Genomic DNA, 25,924 nt, shown 5'->3' with positions numbered 1-25,924 from the left:
TAGTTTATCTTTTCTTTCATTAAAACAGAATTTAGATTTCCCGGAAATATAAATATTCTGCAATGTTTTTAGTGTTAATAATCTGTAGCAATTCTACATAATATTAAACGCAATTAATTTTATAATAAAATTCAAAATATATTACATAATAAAAATAAAATAAAAATAAACATTTATAATATAAATACATAAAGTGATTATTATGATTTCTATAATAATTAGTGTTGATGAAGAACCATGTTGAAAAATATTATTGGCTCTTCTTTAAAATATACGCATAGATCGTGAAAAATTATAATAAATTGTACAATATTCCAATAATGCAATTATATTCGAGAAGAAAGACAGATGCAATTTCTTTAATAAAACTTTATAAATCGACTTACTATGATTACCATCATTTCATTAAATGCAACTGTAGCTTCTGATGCTGCATCTGCGTTAAATTTTCTCTACAATTGCGAATTTCTGACAGCGTGTATTACAATTGGTGATGAATCCACACCGCGGGAGGTAGTGACGTGACTTCGAGAGTGGGGGCGTCTAGCTGACTGGTCGCTCCGAGCGAAACTGTCTCGGCGTTTGCTCCATGCCGCCGCTTTGACAGTCGTGTAACAACCTTCGCGAGAGTCGTGCCGTGCCGTTCGTCGCGTCGCGAGCTGGCATCAAACTTATTGTGTTGTATTTTTGAGAAATCTATTGCCGCGCTTCGTCACGAAGGGTGCATCCCCGCCGTTCATTTAAAAGTTTGGCAAAGTTGTGACGCGCCTTCTCGAACTCGTCCTTCATCGAGCGCCAGTTCAATTAAATACGTCTTGTTAAAGTTTGAAAAAATATCTTTCAAAGTTTGTCTTATGAGGAGAAATTTATTTCAAAAGTATAGAAAATTATTTCCATTTAATTACTGAAGTTTCTTCTTCGAGGAAAAAGTGCAGTCGAGCGGTGGATCGATACGATCGAGCTCTATCGCGAGCATGATCCGTCAAGTGTGATCGACAATTTTTAAACACGCTCGCGGACGTTTGAATAAACATTTGAAGGAGAAGATAAAGTTGACTGTTGCGTAGCGGACACAAGGAAATCATTATTACGAGCACATTGTGGTCTGTGCGTGTGATAAACGTTATCTACTGCAGTATAACACCAAAATCCTTTCATACGGGGGGAAAAATCGTCCTTTTCGAGAAGTGTCAATACCGGAGTTCCTGTTCTGTGGCACCGGAAGTGCATATTAACCAGCTAAGAAGAACGATATGAACGGCGCTCAGTGGCACTCCAAGTCTCATCGCGCCCCATCCGTTTAATAATTCGATCATTAAGTGATGCCACGACTCGTTTCGCTTCGTTAGATGGTAAATAAAATTTTTTCATGCATCATGTGTCCTCTGTGAATTCCTCGGAGCTTGTTGCTTGGAACGAACGTTTGTATTTTAATTGTTATGATTGAGATATGTTCTGATTTCAACGGAAATGTGATGTAATTACATGCAAAGATAATATACTTAACACAAATTCCTCCTTAAATTTTACTTGTTTATTTCAAGTTTTTAATTAAACATTTTCTCAATCTGCTCGTATTAGATATTATTCTTAACTGAAAATTAATACAAAATTGCAACAGATTAATTTAAGAAGTGAAATAAAATAATTTGTTTAAAATTTTTCTTGCTTTTATTCAATGCGCGTCTTATAGATTTGATTTAAATGCGGATCACACTTTTATCGCTTTGTTATCACGGTAACCTCTCACCAAACTTTTAGTTTCAATCTTAAAAAAGATACGTAATGTGTTTTATCCTCTACATAATAAATACTCTTAATGCATACCATTATTCTTAATATGCTCAACATAAAAAGTAACGCTGGAGCAGTTTTATCAATTATCGGTATAAAAGCCACTTCTATATGTCCAATTAAAGCTTTTCAATGTCATTTGTTTAATTTCAAGTAACGTAATAACAAATACAGGAAATGATTCACGACCTCGAAATTGCACCTCTAGATAGCAGTCAACACGTTACTTGATCGCATAATCTTCACTTGAATGATTCGCACACGGTCTATTTGATGACGTATCGCTCTTTAGTTCTGCAGTTTCTGCATATTTAGCGATTTACTAGATTTGTGTGTGCAACGGACCTTCGTGGAATTAATTTTCACATAGAGGTAAATTCTAACACGTTCGTTTTTAACACGCAAGGGATAAAGCACGAAAGCAAAAGAAGTCGTTATGCTTGGTTCGCATGAAATTGCAGATTTCAGCCTCATAACATACCGATAAGCGAAAGGAATCTTCTTCGAGTTTTTCTGTATATCGCCTTGGAGAAATTTGCAATTTAAAAAGAGAAAGGCCCCTTTGTCATTTCATTAAAAAAAATTATACTAAAGCTTTGCTTGTTTGCTCTATTGCTTTAAATCGAGAAACATTATAAGTTTTAAGATTTATTATGTCATTAACATCCAGTTATTAACCATTAATTTTATTATTAAACATTAATATAAACATAAGACGATTTCTATGTAATAATAGAAGAAATTTGGTTAATCTAAATAGACAAATAATTAATTTATTGACATATTAACTTAATGGAGAGCACTTTGTTTCGATAAAAATCTAGTTATCTAAAATAAAGTGCTCGAGAACTAGTGAAAGAATGTGCATCGCAAGAAACGTTTAATTTATACGATAAAACAAAATTTATGTGCATTCGCTTATTTATCACAATTTCTTGCGGTCAGTCGTGCTGTGATATCTCGACGAATTAATTTTCGCGCGAATGCAATGCGTGGCATGCACGCACATTATGCGACTCTCACATAATCAGTATCACTGGCGAACCTCTGTCATATCAGCAGTTTTATTTTTTTAACACAGTAACACTTATAATTGCCGATAGCGTGAGAATCCTTTTGTGCGTTTATTAGTGTGCGAAAAAGCGAGCTTTGCATCGAGTAACGAGCGTGATTGTCGCTTTCACAGGCTTTTCATCATGTTACGAAGAAAACCGTGAAACTCGAAACGAGTAGAATAATTTGAACAAGGCCGTGCGTTGTTTGCAGCGCAATTCTGTCTGCCACAACGATTAATATCACCGGCAATGCCGAATAGCAGAACGATTATTTTGTTAGCTCACTTTCCTGCGTCGTGGTTTGAACTTGGAAACCGCATTGGGCGCATAATCGTCAATAATACGTCAAACGCAAATGTAACTATGACGACGGCGGATGTCATGTATTCATCACTGTTTTATTTAAGATGTTACATTTTTCATTACTTTTGTATGCGTTTTGTCATCAATTCAAGTAAAATAAATTTAATTATTAATTCACATTGATGCAAAAGTCGGACTTCAAAATCTGTCTGAAGATCTTAATTCTTGATTAAAATTTAATTCTGTAAAGTACATCAGATAAATCTCTGAACATTTTAAAAGCCGATTTTTTCACACATTTATTTATTGATCAAAAGTGGATAGTAATTTACTTAATTACTGTATTGGTTTTTGCCGTTAATTAGAGCGTAGTGCCACCTGTCGATAAGTAACAAGTAGGTCACTCGATCGTTCGCTAGGACGTAAAGGGTGAAGCATAAGCATAGGTTCATCAACTACTAATGGCGTGCTTCATCGATCGGCTGGTATCATCGAAAATTTCGCATCGTATATATGTCTCGCGAAAATCGATTCTCTGAACTTACTGTCGAGGTCGCTGAATTTCTGCTGGGTATTAAATTTTCTGCTAAATGAAATAGTATCTTATATCTTGTAGAGTAATATAAAGCTTTAACCTCAGATATAATAAAATTAACGTAAAATTGTTATATTAGAAAAATATATAGAAGTCTAAAATAATGTACGTAAGTGGATAAATAACACAAAAAATGTATTAATTTATAATAATTTAAAAAGTTAAGATAAAAATGTGTAATTTATAGCTTTAAAGAGTTGAACTCATTTTTAGATACATTTTGCTTTTTTTATATTTTGGTTTAAATAGTTGTAAAAAATTTTTTTAATTCTGCTATACATGTTCTTTTAATTCTTGTCTTAGAAAATATAATAATACAATATATGTATTATGCGTCAAGATATTATATGTATCACGATAACCAATGATTGACGGGCGAATAGAAAAAACGGACAACTCGACAGTTTCGAAAGCTCTCAAAAAATCAAACTCTGTGAGATTAATGCATTGACGCGTAGTAATCGACGAACTTGTTGATCCCGAAGAATACTATCGGCAAATATTGGAAAACGCTTCTAAACGTATGTCCTGTGATTTATATCTGTCGGGCACAAGAATTCTTGTGCACAATTCAAAAAACTAAAGCAACGAACTTTTGATAACTGTACGAATTGGTAGTTTTATTTAAATGTGAAGCACACGAGATGTGGTGTTATTATTCAATAATAATAAAAAAAAAAAAAAAAAAAAAAAAAAAAAAAAAAACTTAATTAAAATATTTTGAAAAATAGATTTTTCAGCTTGAACAAAATAATTCGAATATTCGTTTTATTTTTATATATAACAAAAATATTTTTTTCGTAAAATATTGGCATACATAAAGGAGTGAACAGCAAATATTCTTTTGCTTCACATTTTACAATTAGAAACAATCTATTAATAAAAAAATTTACAATACTTTTTGTTATATACTGTAAATATTTCATTAATAGATTGTATATAATTGTAAGATTTAAAATGAAAGAATGTTTTATCTACTCCTATGTTATCTATGTTACGTTATCTCTTAACTTACGTAGTTATAGAATAAAGCAGCTATCGGCTATATGTCATGCGCCAAATGTTAAGAGAACTGAAATGGATACCGTGTCCCTGGAATCTAAATGCACTTGTGTACGTATATATGTACGTGAAATTAGACCGCAGCGACTGTGCGTGCACTCACAGGCCTTTAACATTTTATAATGCCATATGGGCCATTTGCTCCAATTACGAATCCGCTTTGTGTTGCAATTTTCGATTTTTCTAGGTCAATCCTAGCGTGCCCGTAATATACTGCTTTCATGCTTAAGACGGTTATGTGACTGTAGATTGGTACTAAAATGACAATTAATGCTTGCTGTGATATATATCTACGATATTTCAGATTCTAACATATTCCCTTCCTGGTTTTCACTCCAAATACAAAGTCTAATAATTAATATATCATATATCTAAATAAATAAAAATAATTGCAAAAATTACGCAGTAAATGATTTCAATAAACACTTTCATCAAATATTTAAATGAAATATTTTGGATCTCGATCTCATTTAGCGTATTCACTCTTCTCGTCGATAATGAAAAATATTCACTCATGTTGATCGCGCGATTTTCACTGTGCTCATCACTCCGCTTTCGCTCGTCGATCGTTTCTTTTCTGCTTTCATTCACAATCAAACGTACGCCGATGCTTGTTGACGCATACGCGCGTACGACCGGAGGGGAATTTTACTTGGAGGTTTCCTGTCTTCGTCCGGGATATGACGATATCCCCCCTGCCTGGCCAGTGGCGTAAGCATTCAGAAAAATGTCTCGTCTAAATTCAGTTCTTAATAACTGCAATGCTGCGTACATTTATTTCTCAAAAATGGCAAAAAATAAAAACTATTTTGTATAATATAAAAATGCTATAAGTTGAACCTTTAATCCGTGTTAAATTATTACAAACCTGCTAAGGGTATTATATAATTGTAGAAAGTAAACTATTAATCGCAATCGTGAAAAACAATAAAGCTGCATTATATCATTAACTTCACAAACAATGTACATTTTTCTCGCACATTTAATTTCGCGAAGCGCATGTTTCTCTAATTAATTGGCAGTTTCTGAACATTTTCTCGCTGACTTTGCCATTCTCGTTCTCATTATTGTTAAGTTTCAACAGCTAGAAGAAAGGAACTATGTAATTGTCGTCGTGATGTAATGGACGTGAGAGAATTTCTCATCGGTTGAAGATGCGGTTAAGTCGCATAATAGCGAAGAATAAAAAAGTCGAACAAAATAAAAAAAACGCGACATCGACAAATCCCTTTAAATTCATTATTGAAAATATCAAAGAAATCTTTGTGCCTCGATAAACCTCTCGATTGCCGGTCTTACGTGGAAGCGGAATAGTTCTCTTCCTTTTTGCAATCTCGTCTTATCTTTATCTACATTTTATGCTTATCAGCAACATGCTCGTAATGACTTTTCTTTGAAAATATTCTCGAGGAGATTCTTTCCGACGGTCTACTCCTGTAACGGCAGGCGGTCTTTGAAATCACCGCCGAAAGTGGGTTACGATGTCTCCTGGAACTCAAATTCCTATCTTGAGTTCTCATAAGCTGTGTAATTGCTTTTTCAGCAAACTAAAGCGCACCACCACTCTCGTTTAGACTTGATATCGCTTTTCCTGATTTTTCTCTTCTGGAAAGTTGGTTACTTCATCACGCGGACACCCTTCGTCCCTTATTTATCGGTCGTATCGAATTCTCATCTCCGGCTGGAGATCGTTGGATCTTCGCTCGATCGTTTACTTCGATAAAGTTCGCTACATTGTTAAAGAGGGCAGGGTCACATGGGGGAAGCTGGAAACCAACGCTTATGTCGTCCGCAAAGGCTTGCTTACAACATGTCGCGCGCGTGTCTACGATTTAACGAAGCGTCGTGTCCTCGTAGTCGCACCGAGCGTCTCTTTGCCTCGATGACATTTAAGCCGTACGCACACTTGCCATATTAAGCGCGCTAATACATGCTGATGTTAGGACACGCTTGTCAGGGCCGCATCAATTTTCATCTGGCCGACGTGGAAAAATAATTTCTGTGCGAGTAGCCGTAAATAATAAATTATTTAGCGAAATTGGTAATTAAAATAATTTAATTGAAGGCAATAAATGGAATAAATAAACCAATTTTTTGTTTTGGAGCAAACAAATAACTTTAAATTCTCAATAAATTTGATTCATCAAAATGATGAAAATATACTTTTTACTTTTTGTTATTTATTTATATTTTCTAAGTATAATTTTAAAAAATCATACGCTCTTTTCACATTCGAAATACTATAAGCTAAATTCTAAGTTTGACAGTTTTGTGTTACAAACGACTGAATATTAAATGGCAAATAATGCTTTAGAAATCAAATCGATCAACATTAATTAAGTTGCAATTTTCCTTATTCTTAACATATTGTAATTAATACCGTTATCGAAGTTCTAATTAACACAAACCTCATTAACATGATAAAGGTGGAATATGGAAATACCTTCAACCCTGATACATCGTCTTTAAAAGGACACGGCCAGACTCTTTTCTCCGCGACACTACATATTGTAGACACAACCGTGTCGTTAAAGATTTTTTTTGCAAAGCATGACGACATTTGTATCATGCACATGCTGAAGCACTTTGGCAAAAAAAATGATGTCTTCTTTTTTTATATTTGTTTCATATGACGGAACTAATTACTTTTTGTTGTGCAAGCGCGTATGTACATTTATATAATGAATTTGTTGCATCTTTTCGAATAACTTGTCGATAATTGTTAAAACAGCAATACATGCTAAGTTTTTATTTTCAGTGGAATATCACAACTCTTGCATTTCTATCAAATTTGATCTCTAATTTTGAATTTTGCGTTTAATGTTATCGGGAATTGTAAATTAGACAACTGCATCGCAGCTCATAATAGACACGAAGTACAGGGGGATCTTAAGTTCACAAAATTATTGCGTCGCATCGCAGATGCGCGGGAGGTTAAGCTGGAGGGTTGTGTACGCTGATGGGGAGATCTCAATTGATTTGCTGGAATTGATGCACAAAAAGGCCTTTAATAGGTGTCGATTATCCTCGCCCACAATTTCCGACGATTATCCAATCGCGATATTGAAAGAGGTGCAAAAATCTCGTCGCCGCAACGACATTTAAACCCGCCCATTGCAATCGTGAACACACGTCATAGCAAATATGTATGACGGATTATGCATAATGAGCTTATGGCATATTTGCCGATTAAATCACCGGCGCTTTGAAGAGATTTGCTAAATTTATCGGAATATATTTAAAATGGACGTTAAAATATGCGTTGAAGTATGCGATATTCAAATAAAGTGTCTTAAAAAGCAAAGCTGACGTTTAATCGCACGAGAAAGAAGAACGCCTTTCACTAAACTTTTTGTTCTTGTAACACTCAAATGGAGTAATATTCACAATAACTGAGAAATAAGTCTTCAAATCTTTTTTAAAAGCACAAAAACGTCAAGTCGTTCAGTTATTATTAAGGATTACTCATAAAAATAATCGAGACCTGGTTTTAACTATTATCGATTAAAGACATTTTTGAAAAATCAATGTCCTGGAAACACAAATGCAAGAAGAACCAACAATAACTACTGTGTATCTTAAATAAACATTGCGAAGGCAGACAGAGCGAATAAATAGCTAATCGATGTCATTTATCTGTTCCTTTATATAAATGTAAAGATATTTATAAGTCGAACCATTATCATATACTTTTTTCTAGCGATTTTTCTCTTTGGCAGTTTCTTGAGATGCTAGGTTTCATCTATAAAAGTTATCTGCATATTTCTCACTGTTGAATGAAAGAAATGGAAGCCATCGCTTGCAGCGAAGAAGTTAACCGTCACGGGATGTCATTTTTCACGGAATTCGATCTGAAAAATCGAAGCTGGCCACGTAGAAACGTCTGTTTACGCGACGAGCGTTGACCCACAAAAGCATCGATGCGACCCACCGCGATGCCGAGCGACGCGAATACTAATTCGATTAGCTCCCCCGGGTGATTCGGTCCACCCTGAGCGACGTCGGTCGCCCTTACGTGACGCCGACGTCACCCCGTTGGTCCGTGAAGAGAGCGTAGTAATAGTACTGATAATAATAATATGAGACACGTGGTATCGACTAGTAGTAGTGGCAGATAGTGTATATATCCATTTCCCGCACGTGTATCAATCTCATCGCGTGATATAATAGTATTGCGAGGATTGCCAATTCTTTCGAACAGCGAATCAATCCATTGCATGCGCTAGATTGATGAAATGTGAAAATGGGGTTCTGAATGCTTCATTACATTCCTTTTATTACGTTACTTGTCATAAATTGTATGTTATTTCTTTCATGTCAAAAATTTGATTACGCAAAAGCGATTGCAATATACTGCATTATTAAGATCGATGCTCGTTTGATACATCTCTGAATATTTGCTAGGTTTTTGGCAATAATTAAATATGCTTGGAGCGCGCATAATTTTGTTGCAAAATTAAAATCGAGGACGTATGTGCACTCTGACATTAAAATAAAAAAATTATGAAATTAATTAAAACAATTCTTGCCTTCAGAGCTATCATCGATGATTGGTGCAAAAAAAAGGCGCAAAAAACACATGCAGTGTTTGCATTTTCAATTAAATAAAATTGTTTTATCTGTTAAAATTGTATAAAATAATTTACTTTTAAGATAAAATATAAATTTTACGATATATTCTTTAACACGTGCCACAATAAAAAACAACTTTTTTAAAACGCTTTTTTAGTATTTTGAAAAAAATCATATTTAATGCCACAAAGGAAGTTAAAAAAAGAAACATATTTTCTACGTGTGTGTTTTTTACAACATCCATAATTATTCATTTAGTGGAAAAATTTAATTAAATTTTTTAACTTAATGTCAGAATGCATGCAAGTATGTTTATAGTTAGCAAAGTTACTTCTATATAAAAACTAACAAAAATTCAGCAGAAAAATAGCTCTCTAAATAAATTCCGTTACTTATCGTGATGGGGAGATAACTCCACGTTCGCATTGATAACGTCTAAAATATGTCTTGATATCGATATTGGAAATCTTCGTAACATTTCAATCGCAATTCTTTTTCCAACTATATTATTGATCCAATCTTTATTCGTACATTTATCAGAGAGAGATTGATTTTGTTTGCACTGAACGAATCTTTCTATGTCAGTCAATCTCCTTTTTCGGTTTATCTTTAGCGCTTCTAAATTTATACAAGCGAGTTTCGATATATATTCGGCAATCCTTTGTTCAGCGCCATCTCGCCGCTCTTATCGCGAAGCAACCCCCCATCGATTTTCCGCGCGCACGAGCGTGCCACCACCGCCGCCGTTTTACCAAATAAGGAAAGGACTCGCGCGCCTAGCGCGATCAACCCCCCGACCTCTACACAACATGGCCGGTCGCCGAATGACAGTTGTTGCACTCGCCTCGCCTGCTCGTTGACCCCGTGACGCATCGGCGTCTCGTTCGACGTTGCACCTGTCGGCGTCATGTGTCGTGCGCGTCGTCGTTCCCGATTACGCCGCGATTCCGCGACGGTGAGCGCGTCCAACGTCACGCGACTAATGCCGCTCCGGATCTTCGGCGTATCCTCGTAAAATCCTGCCACAGGATTTTCCGACTCGAGTTCCTACGGCGAGCCTGCCGCTCCGTTCCGCCGCTTACCGAAAGTAGACGGCGGTCAAACGGATATCACAACGATCTCTCGTCTAATTGTGATACTGTAAATATTTTTTGATCCAGTGATATCGTTTCTTAATGCTACTAGCGACTGTTCTTGTTTACGTTGGTTAATTTAAAATATAATTAAACTAATCCTTCATTTCCATTCAGTTCTGACACCGAAAGCTGAAAGATGAAGAGAATGAAAATTAAATGTAGCCAACGTTAATTAAACCGAGCTCAAGTCTGATTTATTTAAACATCTGTCTGTTGGAAAATTGATCTATAATTATCATCGATTGTCTATTCATTAAAATTAAAATGTGATGTTTTTTAAAGGTTAAAATCTTCAAAATGTTGTAATACAATCCAAAGATTTATACGACAGAAATTACGTGTCGATTTCGTCGTTTTATTGATCATGATTCAATCAGCGAAACGTTTGAAGTTTCTAGTGTGCAAAGTTCTTTGAACTCTGTTTTTCATTGTTTGCGAATACGTGGGAGTTTTGGCATCGAGTACTGGGAGATCTTTTTGGATAAGTTGGATTTGTTGTTTTACTGCAGTGGTATGCGAAAGCACCGTTCGCGTTAGGTTGGGATTCGCGTACACGCAATGCTTTCATTGTGAATATTAGTGTAGGTAGGTGAGATGAGAAAATATCACGGAACTTGTGGACAGTTCAATGAACCATGCAGCAAGTGCATTATACGTTTTTAATTGCAATGCGTCGGTACTTTGAAACTTTGCAGCAATGCGACTCTTTTCAGCAGAATGCCTTTTAATTACGACATAAATTGTTTCTCTTCAGTTAAATGGTTTCTATCGCCTTTTGTTTATTACTGAAGGAATATGAAGGCTGAATATGAATTAATCATACATTAAAAGCCACGTGCAATAAAATTTCAAAGACAAATAAGCGAGCGCATTAATAAGATTCTATCTTCACTGTAAAATTAACTTTTTACAATCGTAAGGTAATCAAGGTTTTGCAACCATTTTCAGGATAAGTAATATTCTGTATTACGACCGAAAAGATTAAACTTCTTTTATCGACAGAAATAATGACGTGATAAATGCGAAGGCTTTAATTAATATTAGTAAAAGTGTAAATAAATAGAATATCAAATAAAACTTGAGTTGAAAATACTGAAGTTAAAGATATTATGAGTTTTTCCATATGAGTTTGTATGTTTTTGAAATTTCATAACTAAAATTTTGATAAACTTAGTTATTTTTATTTCAAGAATTTGGGACAGAAATAACTCTGTCAATATTAACATTAAAAATGATAATTATCGCATATTTAGTATATCTTAAATTTCTGAAATAAGCACGAGTTTTTTTCATCATTAACGATTAAATTGTCTTCTTACTTTATGACTAAATTGCAATAATTATTATCAGATTGATACGTTAATGTTTACGATAGATTGTTAATATCTTAAATACATAAATTTTTTATCAGACTTATCAAATACGGGCTGTAAAAAAGGAGACACTAATAAAGCATAAATAATTTCATACATGAATATATCGCAAATATACGTATGTTACTTGTTTCAAATATTCCGCACTAGAGAGCATGAGAGGAATGTCAAATGCAAACATTTATTTCGCAATGCAGCTCGGTTCAGCTATTTACGTTGCACATTGATATTGCCTGTGGTTGTTGGTATAATGTGCTATTAATTGACACTGTTAACAGTTCAACAACGAGTTGGATATTATTATGACAATAAATTATCTTTTATAAAAATATTACTTTTATGTAAAAGAATAACAGCTGGAAAATTTATTCTCTTTATATTAATCTTTAACTTGTATATCTTTTAACATTGACGTAATGTAATCACATATTAAAATTTCTTAATCAATTCTTTTCGGAGATATACATTTGAAAAATTATTTATCTCAAAATTCATCTTTCTTTTACATACAGAATCGTCTATATGTAAATTTTTAATTAACATTTATAATAAAAGTTCTGATGAAATGATATACCAACTTCTTTTTTCATTAGAAATCAAGTCTTTTTTAAAACTGCTTTTCTAAATAATGTCGGTTGTTAAATTTGACTCGTAGATCGCTATAAATACTGCAAATCGAAAACCAAATTTCAATAGTGTATATATATAGTCACCTCTTCGCGAAGAAAAGGACCGAGAGATGCTCGGCGACCGGAGATGACGAGCGCGAAATGTACTTTCGGTCCGAAAATAACATGGCCATTCGCCGGTACAACGGAATCCCGCCATTCGCAATTTTAGCAACCGTAAAGCCAATCGTGTGCGCAAGTGACAAAAACGAGCTTAGTCTTCTCGGACGTGTCTCGCTCGTCGGATCCTTGCGGCGTAAAACTCGATCGCGACGTTCCCACGTGAGTCATCGTTTGTATCTCGGTGTCCTCGTCGAACGCGAACGACCGCATGGAACCCCTTCGCGAACGATTCAGGTGAGGTCATCGGAGTCGTTTGCGTTCGCCGAAATTGATCAACGAGAGGATTCATCCCCCTCGCTGACGATTTCGAAGAATCCATTTGTTCTGCGGTATCGATAGGAATACGCGTTAATCCCAGGCATGCGCGTGTGTCGTTCGTTTGAAATTAATGGTTCGATGTATGTACCGAGCGAATATATAGACTCAGACTCCGGCCAGAAATTTCAATTTCATTGTAGTCTCGCACTGGAGACAAGTTACCACTCGTCAGTTGGTGCTTGAACAGGGATACTGCAAACGTACTCCGTGTTCGCTGTTTAAATTAATCTCGGATAAACCTGGCAGTTTATTTTATCTGCGAAATATAATTCTGCAACCTCCCTTCGATGTGTTTTTAGCAAAAAAAAAAAAAAAAAAAAAAAAACATTTGTGTATGGACTGTGTTGGAATGGTTCTGATATGTGGGATGTTCGAGAATTGTTAAATTTAATTTCAGTGAAAACTTTTTTATCAAATTTTTCGAATCGGGTTTCGGCAAAGGAAAATTCGGAAGAAAGCACGTTTTAACGTTCAATATTAAATCTTGAAATTCAAATGCCGAAACAATACATTTGAATTAAGTGGAAAATTGTAATAGTGTAACGTTGAGTGAAACGATAAAGTTTGTTACGTAATTGCAATTCAAGAAGCGCAAAGAGACGTTTGTTTTGCCCTCAATATCACTTGAGTCACGAATTGTGAAATTGATCAAAGCAGTTTCGGTTAAAGAAAGCATCTTGAAACATCCTTTATATTTAGCAGTTGTATTGAAATTTACATCGTTAAATTTTTATTTCTTGTTCGTATCACGTAAATTTGCGTTATGTAAATTGTATTACTTCGACTTGCAGATGCTTTTCGCGTTATAAAGTGACCCTCGTCGAAAGAAGCTGTACACTTACGATGGGCAAGCTTTTGAGTCTTTTGGCTCGAGACGAGTCTACCTGTTGCACGCCTCAAAAGTACGACGTCTTCTTAGATTTTGAAAGTAAGTTGACATCAATTACTATTCATGGAAACTTGACGTATTAATTCTTAACACTGTCTCTTTCCATATTAATATTTTTTTCATCCGATCTTTCATCAAACATACTTAAATATCTCCTTTATAGAATAAATACATAATAAATTTTATACAATAAAAAAATATATGTTTTAATGATTTCTATTTTGTGCTACGTTTACTAATTTGTTCTATATCGTCTGTTTTCAGACGCACAACCCTCGGATCTCGAACGTGAGACATTCGAGGCGGTGCAGAGAGTGCTGAAAAATTCAGAATCCATTTTGGAGGAGATACAATGTTACAAAGGAGCCGGGAAAGAAATTAGGGAGGCGATTTCGGCGCCCACGGAGGAATGTCAACGAAAAGCTTACTTAACCGTAGCACCCCTTGTCGCGAAACTCAAACGATTCTACGAGTTTTCTTTGGAACTCGGTACGCTTCATTAATCATATTAACGATAATAATTTTCTATAAATACTAACTTATACTTTGTTTCTCGTAAACTCGATATCGGCGTGAATATTGGCAAAACTTCAACCTACACCAGCAAATTGCTTTCAGCCACGCCGGTAGCTTGAGTTTTTAATTATGTTAAGTATCGATGGTTATTGGAAATATGCGCGCAGAAAAGACATTTAAAAATGGCAATTTCTAACTTTTATTATTTTTAATGCATGTTTTTGCAAAAAAGTTATTGCAAAGGCACAGCAGCATTGATATTAAATATGCATTGTTTATATTTTATTCGTGTAAATGTTGACAAAAATTATTACAAACAGTCTTAAATTATTCATATTAATGATTGATCAGAAATTAGTTTTTGATTATTAAACATTTTTATTTGTCAATTATATTACGCGTTACTTAAACAATTAATTGCTGCACGTTTTGTTAATAAAATAACTAATCTGTTTTGCATTAATTTTGATGTTTGGTTCCATATAATAAATTTTTGTTATTTATTCACAAATGCAGAAAGGGTCGTGCCGAAAATTCTGGGACAATTATGCTCGGGAAATCTTTCGCCGACCCAGCATTTAGAGACGCAGCAGGCTTTAGTCAAGCAATTGGCAGAGATACTGGAATTTGTATTGAAGTTCGACGAACATAAAATGAAAACGCCGGCGATACAGAACGACTTCAGCTATTATCGAAGAACGTTGACAAGAGCGACACTGGCGCATCAGGATAACGCCGAGAAGGACCTAGTCGTCGGAAACGAGCTCGCCAACCGAATGTCCTTGTTCTACGCCCACGCGACACCCATGCTTCGAGTTCTGAGTCACGCGACCATTACTTTCTTGATAGACGTAAGTGGTATAGCCTCTCGACATTGTTCTCGTCCGCACGACCTCCTATTGTAGCTCAGACAATTATTGATCCGGCCAGATACTAACTGATCGCAATTAGGTGAAATTCTGCGGTTATCCAGGCCTTCTCGATGTCGATCCCTTATTCTGATTAATTATTCCGATTACCCCTTCAATTAAAAAGTAATCCTCTATTTCTTCCCAAACTATACAAGATATCTATAAAATTATTATTTCTTTTTACTATATAAATTCGAATATAATAAATTCCAATATATAAATCTTCTCAAAAATCGCAAATATAAAACCGTTAGCTAATATATATATATATATATATATATATATATATATATATAATTTTAACATTTGTATTAATAATTATAAGACTTTCAAATTCAACAACGTAAAATTAAAAAGATTGATAAAGTGTATGACAAAGCAACATTTGTTTCATTCGCTTAACAAAATTTTTAATCAAGTTTTGTGTACTGATTACCTTGACACAAATATATTTTTCCAATGCAATGGATTATCGGGTTTTACTTGTGTTCATCGCGATGACAACCGCGTTACGTGATCGGCATGAAATATAATGGCCAGACGGACAGAAAAATTTGTCGATGAGAATAATGAGTTTGCTGAAGCAGAAAATTGACAGGTATTCTCTGACTGACGATTTAAATTACCCGAGCTCTACATCGACGAGACAAATAAACGTGACATGACGAGTAATCCGATATATGCGCGAGCTATTAATTAAAATCGATAACAAAGTAATAAGTCTAATAAAAAACTGAGTAATGTTTTTGGTTTGTACAAAACAAAAATATGTTTACGGTATGTTTTTGAAAAACAAACTCTGCAATAAAAATGTATTAAAGAACGAAAATTATATAAAAAATGTTCGTAAAAAGATTTAGAAATAGAAACTGTCGTTTTCAATGATACATTTCTAATTCGTAAAATATTCTTTTTAGAACGAAGATATAGCGAGAGAGAATATTACAGAAACACTTGGTACAATGGCAAAAGTGTGTCTTCGTATGCTGGAAAATCCGTGAGTACTATTTTCATCGGAATGCAAAGAGAACTTTGCCTCAAGATATTAGGAATTTCTTCTAAGCTAATTCGGGAAATATCTTTTCTCAGGAATCTGTTGGCGCAATTCCAACGAGAGGAGACCCAACTCTTTGTTTTAAGAGTTATGGTAGGTCTAGTGATCCTCTACGATCATGTACATCCCCAAGGTGCCTTTGTAAAGGGTTCGAACGTGGATGTAAGTATAGAAAAATGCATCAAACTTTTCAGTAAATTAATTTTAGCGCAATCGACAGGTGTTTTTAATGTGCGTCGTACTAATTATTTCAATTAATTTCATTATTGCATCTACTGGATAATAAATATTATATAACTTGCAAAAATGAGAATGTCATTTTATCAATATTTGCAATAATTTTACGTATCTCTGAACAGGTCAAAGGCTGTGTGAAACTATTAAAGGATCAACCGCCTTGTAAGAGCGAGGGTCTCCTGAATGCCCTTCGCTACACTACGAAGCACTTGAATGAGGAGAACACACCAAAAAATATAAAAAACCTGCTGGCCGCATGATTACCGAAGCAACGCGGCTGCTGCATCAGAAGTTGAGACCATCGGCCGCACTTCTCTGCACAAACTTCTCGAATGGTCGTCTCTAACGACCGTCTTTGTAGCTTCGCGCGAAGGCCCAAGGATCGTTCACTTGCATACAAAGCGTGACCTCAGGCGCTTCCTATCCGCACGCATCCGGCCCGGTGGACCACACGCGTGTCCTTGGAGTCACGTCAAAAGCTGCCCGAAAACTGCCGCGAGATACTTGAAGTCTTTGAACAACAGTCATTGAGTGACACATGGCAACGCAACGCTCGACAAAACGATCGATCGTTGCATATTCCTTTTATTTTCCTACCGTCTTCACAAAAGTCTATGTATGTGATTATTATTATGAAACGATTATTTTGCAACATTGTCGTATTGTCATAAATATTCCAAGCATTTTTGTGGAACATTCATTGGCATTAATCTTTCCCATTGACGAACTGCGCGGATTTTTAGTTTACAACGTTTGTATTTTTTTTTTATCGTAGAAAAAGTCAAATAGAAATTGATTCTTATAAAACCAGATTATTGCGCATAGCGATATTTTCCTTGGTGCGGTGTTCCAACCAAAGCCGTTTATTTTACATGATTTCCGCCCCGACGGGATAAGACGTTAATTAGAGCATATCATATAGCATATTTAGGATAACGTGGATTGTGGAATTTGAAGATGTTACGAAGAGAGCTTTAATCACGTTATGGATATGGAGATCTTTAGCTCTTGTTTTCTTTGTTGAATGGGCGGGCGAGAGGATGAATTGTGAGATTGTGAGGTACTGTAAGTCGCGGAGTCGTATATTACCGGATCATCGAGTTGATAATCTCATTTGATCGGTAAAAACCTATATTTTCACCTATATTTGGAAAGTATCGATATTATTGTGCGATCTGGGTTTTCATTATTAATCTAAAATCATTTTGTAGGCTTTTCTTATATATATATATTTGAAAAATAAAAGAACCAAAGATGTGCTTTTAGCGTATAGTAAAGTTGCGAGAGAACTTAGATGTGATTTATTATTACTATTATTATTATGATTGTATCATTAGTATTCTCATGATCCTAAATGATCCTATGAAAGTTCTATTTATACTGACCAGCGAATTCGCACGTATCGCGATATATGTCGGCGGCACTACGTCATTATTTATGTATCAATCCAGAAATTCACGTACAAACATAACAATCATAGCGCGACAATTTGTTGTACTTTTATGTCCGCAAAACATGTGCAACTGAACACACAAAACCGATTTAAGTTGCAGACTTAAGTCTTGCATCAAGATTTTGTCACGGATTTTTTTTATCTTAAGCATTAAAACTTTAAATATAATTTTTGGTTTATTATAATTAATTATCCTTCTGTTTTTTATACTTTTCCAAACTAGAAAGTTATTCAATTTTAACAATTTTAACGATTAATATAACAATATTTGATTTTCCGTGCTATTCAGTAAAATGTTTGAGTTACTATATTTTCTATATGATTTTTTTAAGATTCTGCGGAATTTGCAAACAAGAATTTGGAACGGTTTTCGAATAGATTTTGCAAATTTTTACTGTTATACTAAAGAATGGTTTGTGAGAAATATCAGAGTTCTTTTTACAATAACGTAAATATCGGAGAAAAGTTACAGTAATTTTCGAACTAAGTCCAGCACGAAACGCCTTGCGCATTTTAGAGATTAATACCTTAAAGACTGGTTGCCGACCATAATGTGGAAATTTGTGTGTAAGTATTACATAACTAAACATCTCTCACACAATTTATATAAAAATTTATCATGAAACGTTCGTCAGTAACAAACCTCAGACACTTACGATTGTATATACAGATTGTTACAATATAAATCGATATCCGCAGATATTATACTGTTACATTGGCACTCCACTGACAAGTGTCCTGAATTATTGCCTTGATAATTTTTAAGAGAAAAATAATGGACATAATATTGAGTCATTTTTACGTACCGTTCATTGTATGTTTTATTTTCTAAACATTATTCAATGTCAATTAACACAAAAATTATTATTATTGCACGTATTACGATTGTACTTGAATTAAATTGAAGGCCCTTCAAACATATTAAGCTTGTTATTATTTCAGTGGTTGCTGATGAATCACTTCTTTTCCCGCAAATGCGCGTATGTGTGTACCGCGATAAACATTATACGACTATTTCCACCAGAAACTTCCTTCCTGCATGCATTACTGTTTTATAAAACGACTACTATTAATAACTTATGTTATAGAAAAACAGGATGTGGTTATAATGTTGATACTAATGACTTCAATCAGTATATGCGGTTACAAGTATGCATCATTTCATTCCAATGTTTCTTGATTCTTTGAAAAACAAGAGAATTTTTTCATAACTTTCATAATTTTTTTCTTACAACTTTAATTTAATATAATATACTGAAGCAACATTATAGAAAAAAATATGAAATTGATGTAAAGCCAAAGAATCAACTTTTTATGTAGTTTGGTTATAAAAAATATTTGATAATAAAATACTGATATAATAAGTATCAACAAAATTATTATTGCATAGTGACAAATAAAAAAATAAAGTAAAACTATATTTTCTGAAAGAAATTATTATAAAAAAAGTATTCAAAATTAAGAGATAAAAAATACCGATAAATTGATAAAGAAATTTTATGTTAAAAAATTTGTGATTTACTATTTTCTATAAATTTAAAACTATTATTTTCAAAAGTTAATAATTGAGTAAAGAAAATATTGTATAAATATTTCAAACACCTGTGTGTAAAATTATATCTCTTGCATATTGAAAATTATCGACATCACAAAATTTTTAATAATTAAAAAAATTATTTTTGAGTTTAGTTTTCAATCTTTACTAATATTCATATTTTAGATGTGCAGCTACATAATTTCAATTATAAAATTGGTAACATAAATTGGTAAGTTATCCACGAAAAGTATCGACGTGGTTCAAGTTTCTCGGAACTGAGATGTCACTAAGGTAACTAAAATTGATGCAGGTAACAGTACCGAAGGAAGGTAAGCTGAAGAAAGGTAAGTTACTCAAAAAACATCTCGAATTCAGGGTAAATTCAGGTTTCTTAGAATTTACGTTTCCCTCTGTTAGTGTTATGAACTGTTGTACTATCAACTGGTAATACGTACAAATCAGGAGTACTATAAGCGATGTAGAAAGATGAGAATTCTTATAGAAGGTGGCGCATCAGAACTGGAGCTCACTATTACGATGGTTATTAAGGCGCAATTCTTTAAATATTGATTGAAAGTGGGCTAGAGTGGGTGGTGCTCGGGGGAGGCTAGAGGGATAAAAGTGGAAGGTGGAGGCTGGTCGAACTGGCGAGATGAGATGAGAAGGTTGACCGAGAAGGGGAGACCATCTATTATATATGATGGGCGCGGTCGCTCTTTATGGATTTTTTTTCATTAGAAATGTGAGCTTCCATGAAGATAAATTTTTAATTATCGAGTTTCCGCCAAGTTTGATTAAAACATTTTTTAATCTTGCAATATAGCATACTATTAAATAGTTATAAATTGAAAAAATATTTTGAAATTAATTACCTTTATAATATTCAAATAAAATAATGTATGCATTAAAAGAATATAATTAAGTTATAAAAGCTGCAAATTTTTGCCATTGGCAATTGGTTCAATATTACCGTTGTTGAAATATAACGCTTTAAATTTTTCGCAGTATACAGATTTGCATTGAAAATATGTGTAATTTATTATAATTTTGCTTTAAATGAATACACATTTTTTCATGAAAAATATTAAAATATAAAATTATAATACTTAAAGAAACTACGAATTGTCAAAGTAAGTGGCACATATCTATTCTTGAAGATATCAATGCTTAAATGTTTGATTATCATCGCGACTTATTAAAATTAAAAATTTTCTATTATTTCTTTAATGTGTGTGTCATCACATATATAGTTCTACTCATAAATAAAATATTTCTTTACTGTATATTGCTTTTTCTCCGTTTTTCAGCAAATATGTGTAAAATCTAAACAATCTATCATCTATCATTTTTATTGCTTAACATCCAATTTGTTCTAAAAATCGCGAATAGCTAGAATTAATAATTGCGATTCCTTCCGGAATCTCTAAGAACGGCCATTTTTTCGAAGGCGTCCGAGAATGTCGCCTAGCTTTTGTTTTGCCTTTAGCGCGACCGCCACCGCCATCAGTACCACCCTTGTATGTTTCCCCTCCGCTTATCCCCTGCCGCCACGCACAACCCGCTTCAGCGACCCTCTTTTTTTTCGGACTGGATGTTGCGGAGCGAGAAAGATGAACAGAGGGATCCCTATGGATTTTTTTCCGTACCGCGAGAGCGCCCGCTCTACGCCGCTCACTCCGTACTTCTCTGTTCGTGATATTTTAAGGGCTGCAGTAACGCCTGGTGGCAGTTCTAAAAAAATTCAACCTCCAATTTGTAAGGTTGCCGGCCTGTTTAATTGCGATATCCAATTCCTCCTCGCAATCCATCTTTTTTTTTCCTCCTTTTCCAGCTCACTCTTCTCTCCCGCTCTCGCCCATCTCTCTCGCTCGCGGTTTTCGAGGCGTCGAGATGGTTCATAAGGGCTGCTCGCTCGTTAATCTTCCGAGACGTTTTTTTCTTCCTTTTTTTTTACCATACCGAGGCACGACGTTGCCTCGCTCGGGAATAATAATGAGACTAATCCGCGCGACACACCTCGTACATTAATTCCTCGCACGGAACGCTCCTTTCGAGCCGGCCACTCAAAAGTTACGGCGATACGAATCGCGATTTTTTTTTAATAGCGACAATTTGAAGGGAAGAAGGGCGACAGTATCTCGAAGTATAAATGGAAGCAGCGAAAGTTGTCGTACTACGAAGAACGACTATTTCTTCGCGTACGTCAAATATAACGCTACATCGGATCTTAACATCTCGCATGTTTTTATCAAAATTTCCCACGTAATACATTTACAAGTTTAATCTATTTATATACCGTTGTTGATTTATTCTAGTTATTTCTACACAACAAACGTGGCAAAGTATATTTGACTCTCTAAAAATAGTAAATAAAATTTTCTCACTCATCTTCCAATATATTCGAACAAGTTTTCCGTAACAAGAAGCAACTACGTCGACTGATTTGCTATAAAAAAAAAAAAAAAAAAACTGTATTCAGTGGGCGAACATAATGCTGGAGTTTACAATTCCCCTCGCGCGGTTAAATCGTGCCACCCCTTTCTACCCTTGTGCGAGACATTACGTAACCACCCCTCGGTGCGACCGGTCTAATTGTGATATCGGTTTTTTTCGCTCCCGGCTTTTTTTCTTATCCTTTTTTCAACTCATCGCCGCGTCCCGCTTGCTCGCTCCTCTCGCGCGCGGTTTTTTGTCCGTTATTTTCCCGCCACCCGGTAATTATGTGGGCGCGGCGGACCAAACAAGGGAAGAAGTCGACGTGGTAAGGAAAAAAAGTCGCTTTGCATATTTAAATCCCGCTTGTAGAGCGAACGGGGCAAGCAGCGGTGAAGCACGAAGAGCGAGTGAGAGAGGAAGATGGGGCGAAAAAGGGTACGTTTTCCGAGCTGAGCTACCCCTACGACGACGAAGCGAGATGGAGAACGGCGAGGGCGCGTGCGCCACGACAATGGGTCGTGTTTGCACACCCGAAAATTGGCCGACGCAAAAAAAACGGCAACTGTCTCCGCATGAGACAAAAACTGCTTAGGGAAAAAAAAAAACAGTAAAAGGGGAAACGATTAATCGGAGGACACGCGCTAACTACTCCCGATCTCGTCACGCTGGTGCTTATTCAAAGGGTGGTTCACTCTCGAATGAGACAGTTACGAGACGATATGTCACAGAGATATTAAACAACTCTTCGATATTATTCGAGATTCAAAGTGCTGAATTTTGGTTGTATATCCAGATAACGGCATTTCATAACACATTTCAATTATTTTGTTATAATTGCGACTAAATGTAATTATTGTCCTTCTGCGTTGAATATATCTTTATCATTAATCGAGATTGTAATAAATGCATGTAAGAAGAAGTGTTCAATTATATAAAAAGCTAAAAATGGATAAACTCACACTCATCAACGGCAGAATACTCATTCGGCTGTTAACAGCGTAGTTTTCTGCGTCGCAGGTTTCTATCCTGAGCATTTCATCGATCTGTAACAAATAAATAACTAAACTTAGCTCCTTGTTTGTTTTTGTACTAAAATAATATCACTTTTCGTCCGCTCTTTAATCGCAACATTCACTGAATTAATTAGAACCGCAAAAATAATTTTTCCCGGCTGCTGCCAACCGATAATGCATCATACGCATCGACAAGCAACAAGATACGTGAACGTAGGCCAGCATCGATCGCGGGGATTAGCCGGATCCAATTTTCCGCGGGCGATAAATTAGAATTTATGAAATGAGCGTGAAAGGCGGCGCGCGAGTCCTTCGAGGGTAAGCTCTCGCGAGGGAAGTCCAGTCTCTCCCTGCTATCCACGAATACCTTCTTCGCCCCCGCGAGCCTCTCCCCCTTCTCAACCGGAACTAATAGTTTTTCCTCTGTTTTTTTTCACACGATATCCCGTGGTGCCCGACAGAACTGCATCGTTCTAGTCGTCAGCAATTTTCGTGCTGACTCTCATAAAACTCATTATTATATCTGCGTTGGCTAGAGAGAAGATAATTTCATTCTCGTAATATAACTTATTCTTGTATGAAATATCTTATATTATTTATACATTTTTATAAAATAGTCTGAGATATATAATAATATATATTGTATAAATATTCTGTTAAAATTTATTTAAAACTAATGAAAAATACTATTTTCTCTTCATTTTACTTTAATTTTTAATTAACTTTCAGCTTAAAAATCTTAATATTGTTGTGAGATTGGTAAAAAAATTTATCGCTATCAAAATATTATGTTATATTATTTTTAAGGTTATATTATTTTATAAGCTTATAGTATAAGGTTCTATTTTTCTAAAATCAATAACGAGTATTTTTCTTTTTCAATTTCTTCTTTAGATAGTCTTGTTATATGCTATAATGTTTATCAATCATTATAAAAGTATAGCACATTCATGGAGAACACTCCATCTTGATGCGCGGAGAACTAGTCGAAGCGTTCGATAGACATCGAGGACCGACAGATGTTTCCCATTTTTTCACACTCCCTCTCCTCTCTTTCGAGAGACGGAACGCCGTTATTTTCGCAAAAAAGTACCCTGAAACCGATCAGCCGCTTCCGCACACACGTGATCATGTCCCGTTTCACGAACGGATGTTTCATCGACCAATCGTTCATTCCCTTTCGAGGGATTCAGAAAACGCTTCGTTGAACAGTTTGTAAGCATCGATCTTGCATTGCTTATTGTTTTCTTCTTTTCAGTTTATATATTTAAGTCACTGCATATGTCACGAATATAAATAAATTTTTGTATAAATGTGTCTTATTTTGAAATAAGAAAAAGAGAGAAAAGCTATAAAAATTTATTGCATAAACTGTTAGTTTTATTCTGTTAAAATTTTTTTAAAATAGCACAATAGACATTAAAAATCCTGATACTTTAATAAATGTTTAAAATATATTTTCCGCTGTAACGAAAATCTTGTCACTGCGCTCTATTTCCGATGCTGTGCTTCACAAAGGAACAGAACGTAACTTAGGTGGCCGTTAATTTTTTTCGTGAAGATTATACGATAGTTGGTCATTTTTCTGGGGAGAGAGCCGTGTAATCCCGTCGTGATACATACAGATTCGGGAGACTTTTCCTCGAGAAAAAATCTTGGAAACCCCGTAATCCTGGATGGACAAGAATAACGAGTGTTTGATTACGGGCACGGTAGGGCTTCGAAACCACCCAGCGGCTGGTAATGTCCGGGGGGTAAGGGGGTTAGGCAACGTGAGAATAAAAAAAAAGCTGGGGCACGCGCTCTTCGGGATAGCGTTTTGTGCGCTATCCCTCGTAGGGACGTCTAGAAACGAACCTTATTCATGATTCATTACTCTAAAATAAATTAATCGGTTCTTTTTTTGAGTGGTAATGAAACCGAATACTCAAATTAATTTTATTGATTTAATCCTCTTTTATGATGATTGATTAGTAATTTGTAATTAATTTATTACGACGTAATTGGCATGCGTATTATACTTTTATTTCTTCCGCGCATAATCAATCAATTAATAATATGCAATAATAAGATTAAATTGATACTTTAACATTCTAATGACATTGATCATAATAATCTTGCGCTATTATTTGTTTAACAATCATCATTATTGTTCAGTACGATTAAATGATTGTCTGATTAAATAATAATTATAACAGTGGAGATTTCTCATCGAAACAAGCTTTATAGAAAAACATATTTCTCTGGATAATCGCATATTACCAATTTTATAAATATTTCACGTGTGAACTTTGCGATCAATTCGTATCCCTCGCTACTGGGTAGGTAGGTGAGTAACCCCCTTCGGTTTTTATACAAGGGTTTTCCTGAAGGGGGGGACTTTTTTTTTACTCTGAGGGGCACCCGTGCCTGGGGTGGAGTCCTTTTTTTTTATAGACCAGCATCTGTACCCTCGTGGCTAAGAGAGAAAAATTTTTCAGTCAGCCAGTCACTCACCTGGCCTACTTCGGGACGGTGAGCCCCGGAAAATTTCGTTTCTCGTCTAGCGTCACAAGTTTCGCGTTTACCGAGTGCAAGCTGTGAACGTTTAAACTTGTGCTTTCATCAATTGCAAATGTAAGATAGAAAATAGTGTGCGCTACGAGTGTAATGGAGAAAGCATTCTATTGATATGTCACAAAATTCAAAAAGTTTGGAATCATATTGATTATTGATAATAATTGATTTTAGCGAGTTTTACGCAAATACGTCGCAGAAAAGATAAAAACATTTTGTTTGTAATAAATATGTGCGCATATTAAATTGTATCGATAATTATGAATCAAATATGAATAAGTACGAAATCTTAATATAAATTTTTAAGGTAAAGTATCATAAAA

At 35.0% G+C, this 25,924-nt stretch overlaps 1 protein-coding gene and 1 long non-coding RNA gene across 4 annotated transcripts in view; one reads left to right on the top strand and one right to left on the bottom strand.

Moving 5' to 3' along the window:
- Positions 1-578: 578 nt before the first annotated feature.
- On the top strand, positions 579-18,224 carry LOC105676897 (CYFIP-related Rac1 interactor B). Of its 3 annotated transcripts, none has more exons than XM_012375122.2 (7): positions 579-1,352; positions 13,791-13,927; positions 14,153-14,377; positions 14,921-15,255; positions 16,233-16,312; positions 16,405-16,531; positions 16,729-18,224. In XM_012375122.2, exons 2-7 carry the CDS (start codon positions 13,843-13,845, stop codon positions 16,864-16,866), a joined length of 990 nt encoding a protein of 329 aa, XP_012230545.1. In that variant the 5' UTR covers positions 579-1,352; positions 13,791-13,842; the 3' UTR covers positions 16,867-18,224. The 3 variants fall into 3 exon arrangements, with proteins under 3 accessions (XP_012230545.1, XP_067213434.1, XP_067213433.1); XM_067357333.1 differs by lacking the exon at positions 579-1,352 and adding an exon at positions 10,160-10,521; XM_067357332.1 differs by lacking the exon at positions 579-1,352 and adding an exon at positions 11,672-12,915.
- Positions 18,225-22,852: 4,628 nt separating this feature from the next.
- LOC105676898 (uncharacterized) overlaps positions 22,853-25,924 on the bottom strand; it is a 64,802-nt gene continuing 61,730 nt past the window's right edge. The window contains exon 3 of the long non-coding RNA XR_001101464.2: positions 22,853-23,075. This is a non-coding gene — a long non-coding RNA (uncharacterized lncRNA). The remainder of the gene's footprint in view (positions 23,076-25,924) is intronic.

Source organism: Linepithema humile, chromosome 6 (genome assembly GCF_040581485.1).
Source record: "Linepithema humile isolate Giens D197 chromosome 6, Lhum_UNIL_v1.0, whole genome shotgun sequence".
Lineage (NCBI taxonomy): Eukaryota > Metazoa > Arthropoda > Insecta > Hymenoptera > Formicidae > Linepithema > Linepithema humile.
The sequence above is the reverse complement of the archived record's forward strand: the minus strand, read 5'-3'. Positions and strand labels throughout refer to the sequence as shown.

Excerpts from the sequence above, each read along its gene's own strand:
- LOC105676897 (XM_067357332.1), top strand. The coding sequence starts at position 12,890 with ATGGAACCCCTTCGCGAACGATTCAG. Across the intron at positions 15,256-16,232 it reads CCATTACTTTCTTGATAGAC|AACGAAGATATAGCGAGAGA; the intron begins GTAAGTGGTATA and ends TATTCTTTTTAG. Across the intron at positions 16,532-16,728 it reads TAAAGGGTTCGAACGTGGAT|GTCAAAGGCTGTGTGAAACT; the intron begins GTAAGTATAGAA and ends ATCTCTGAACAG.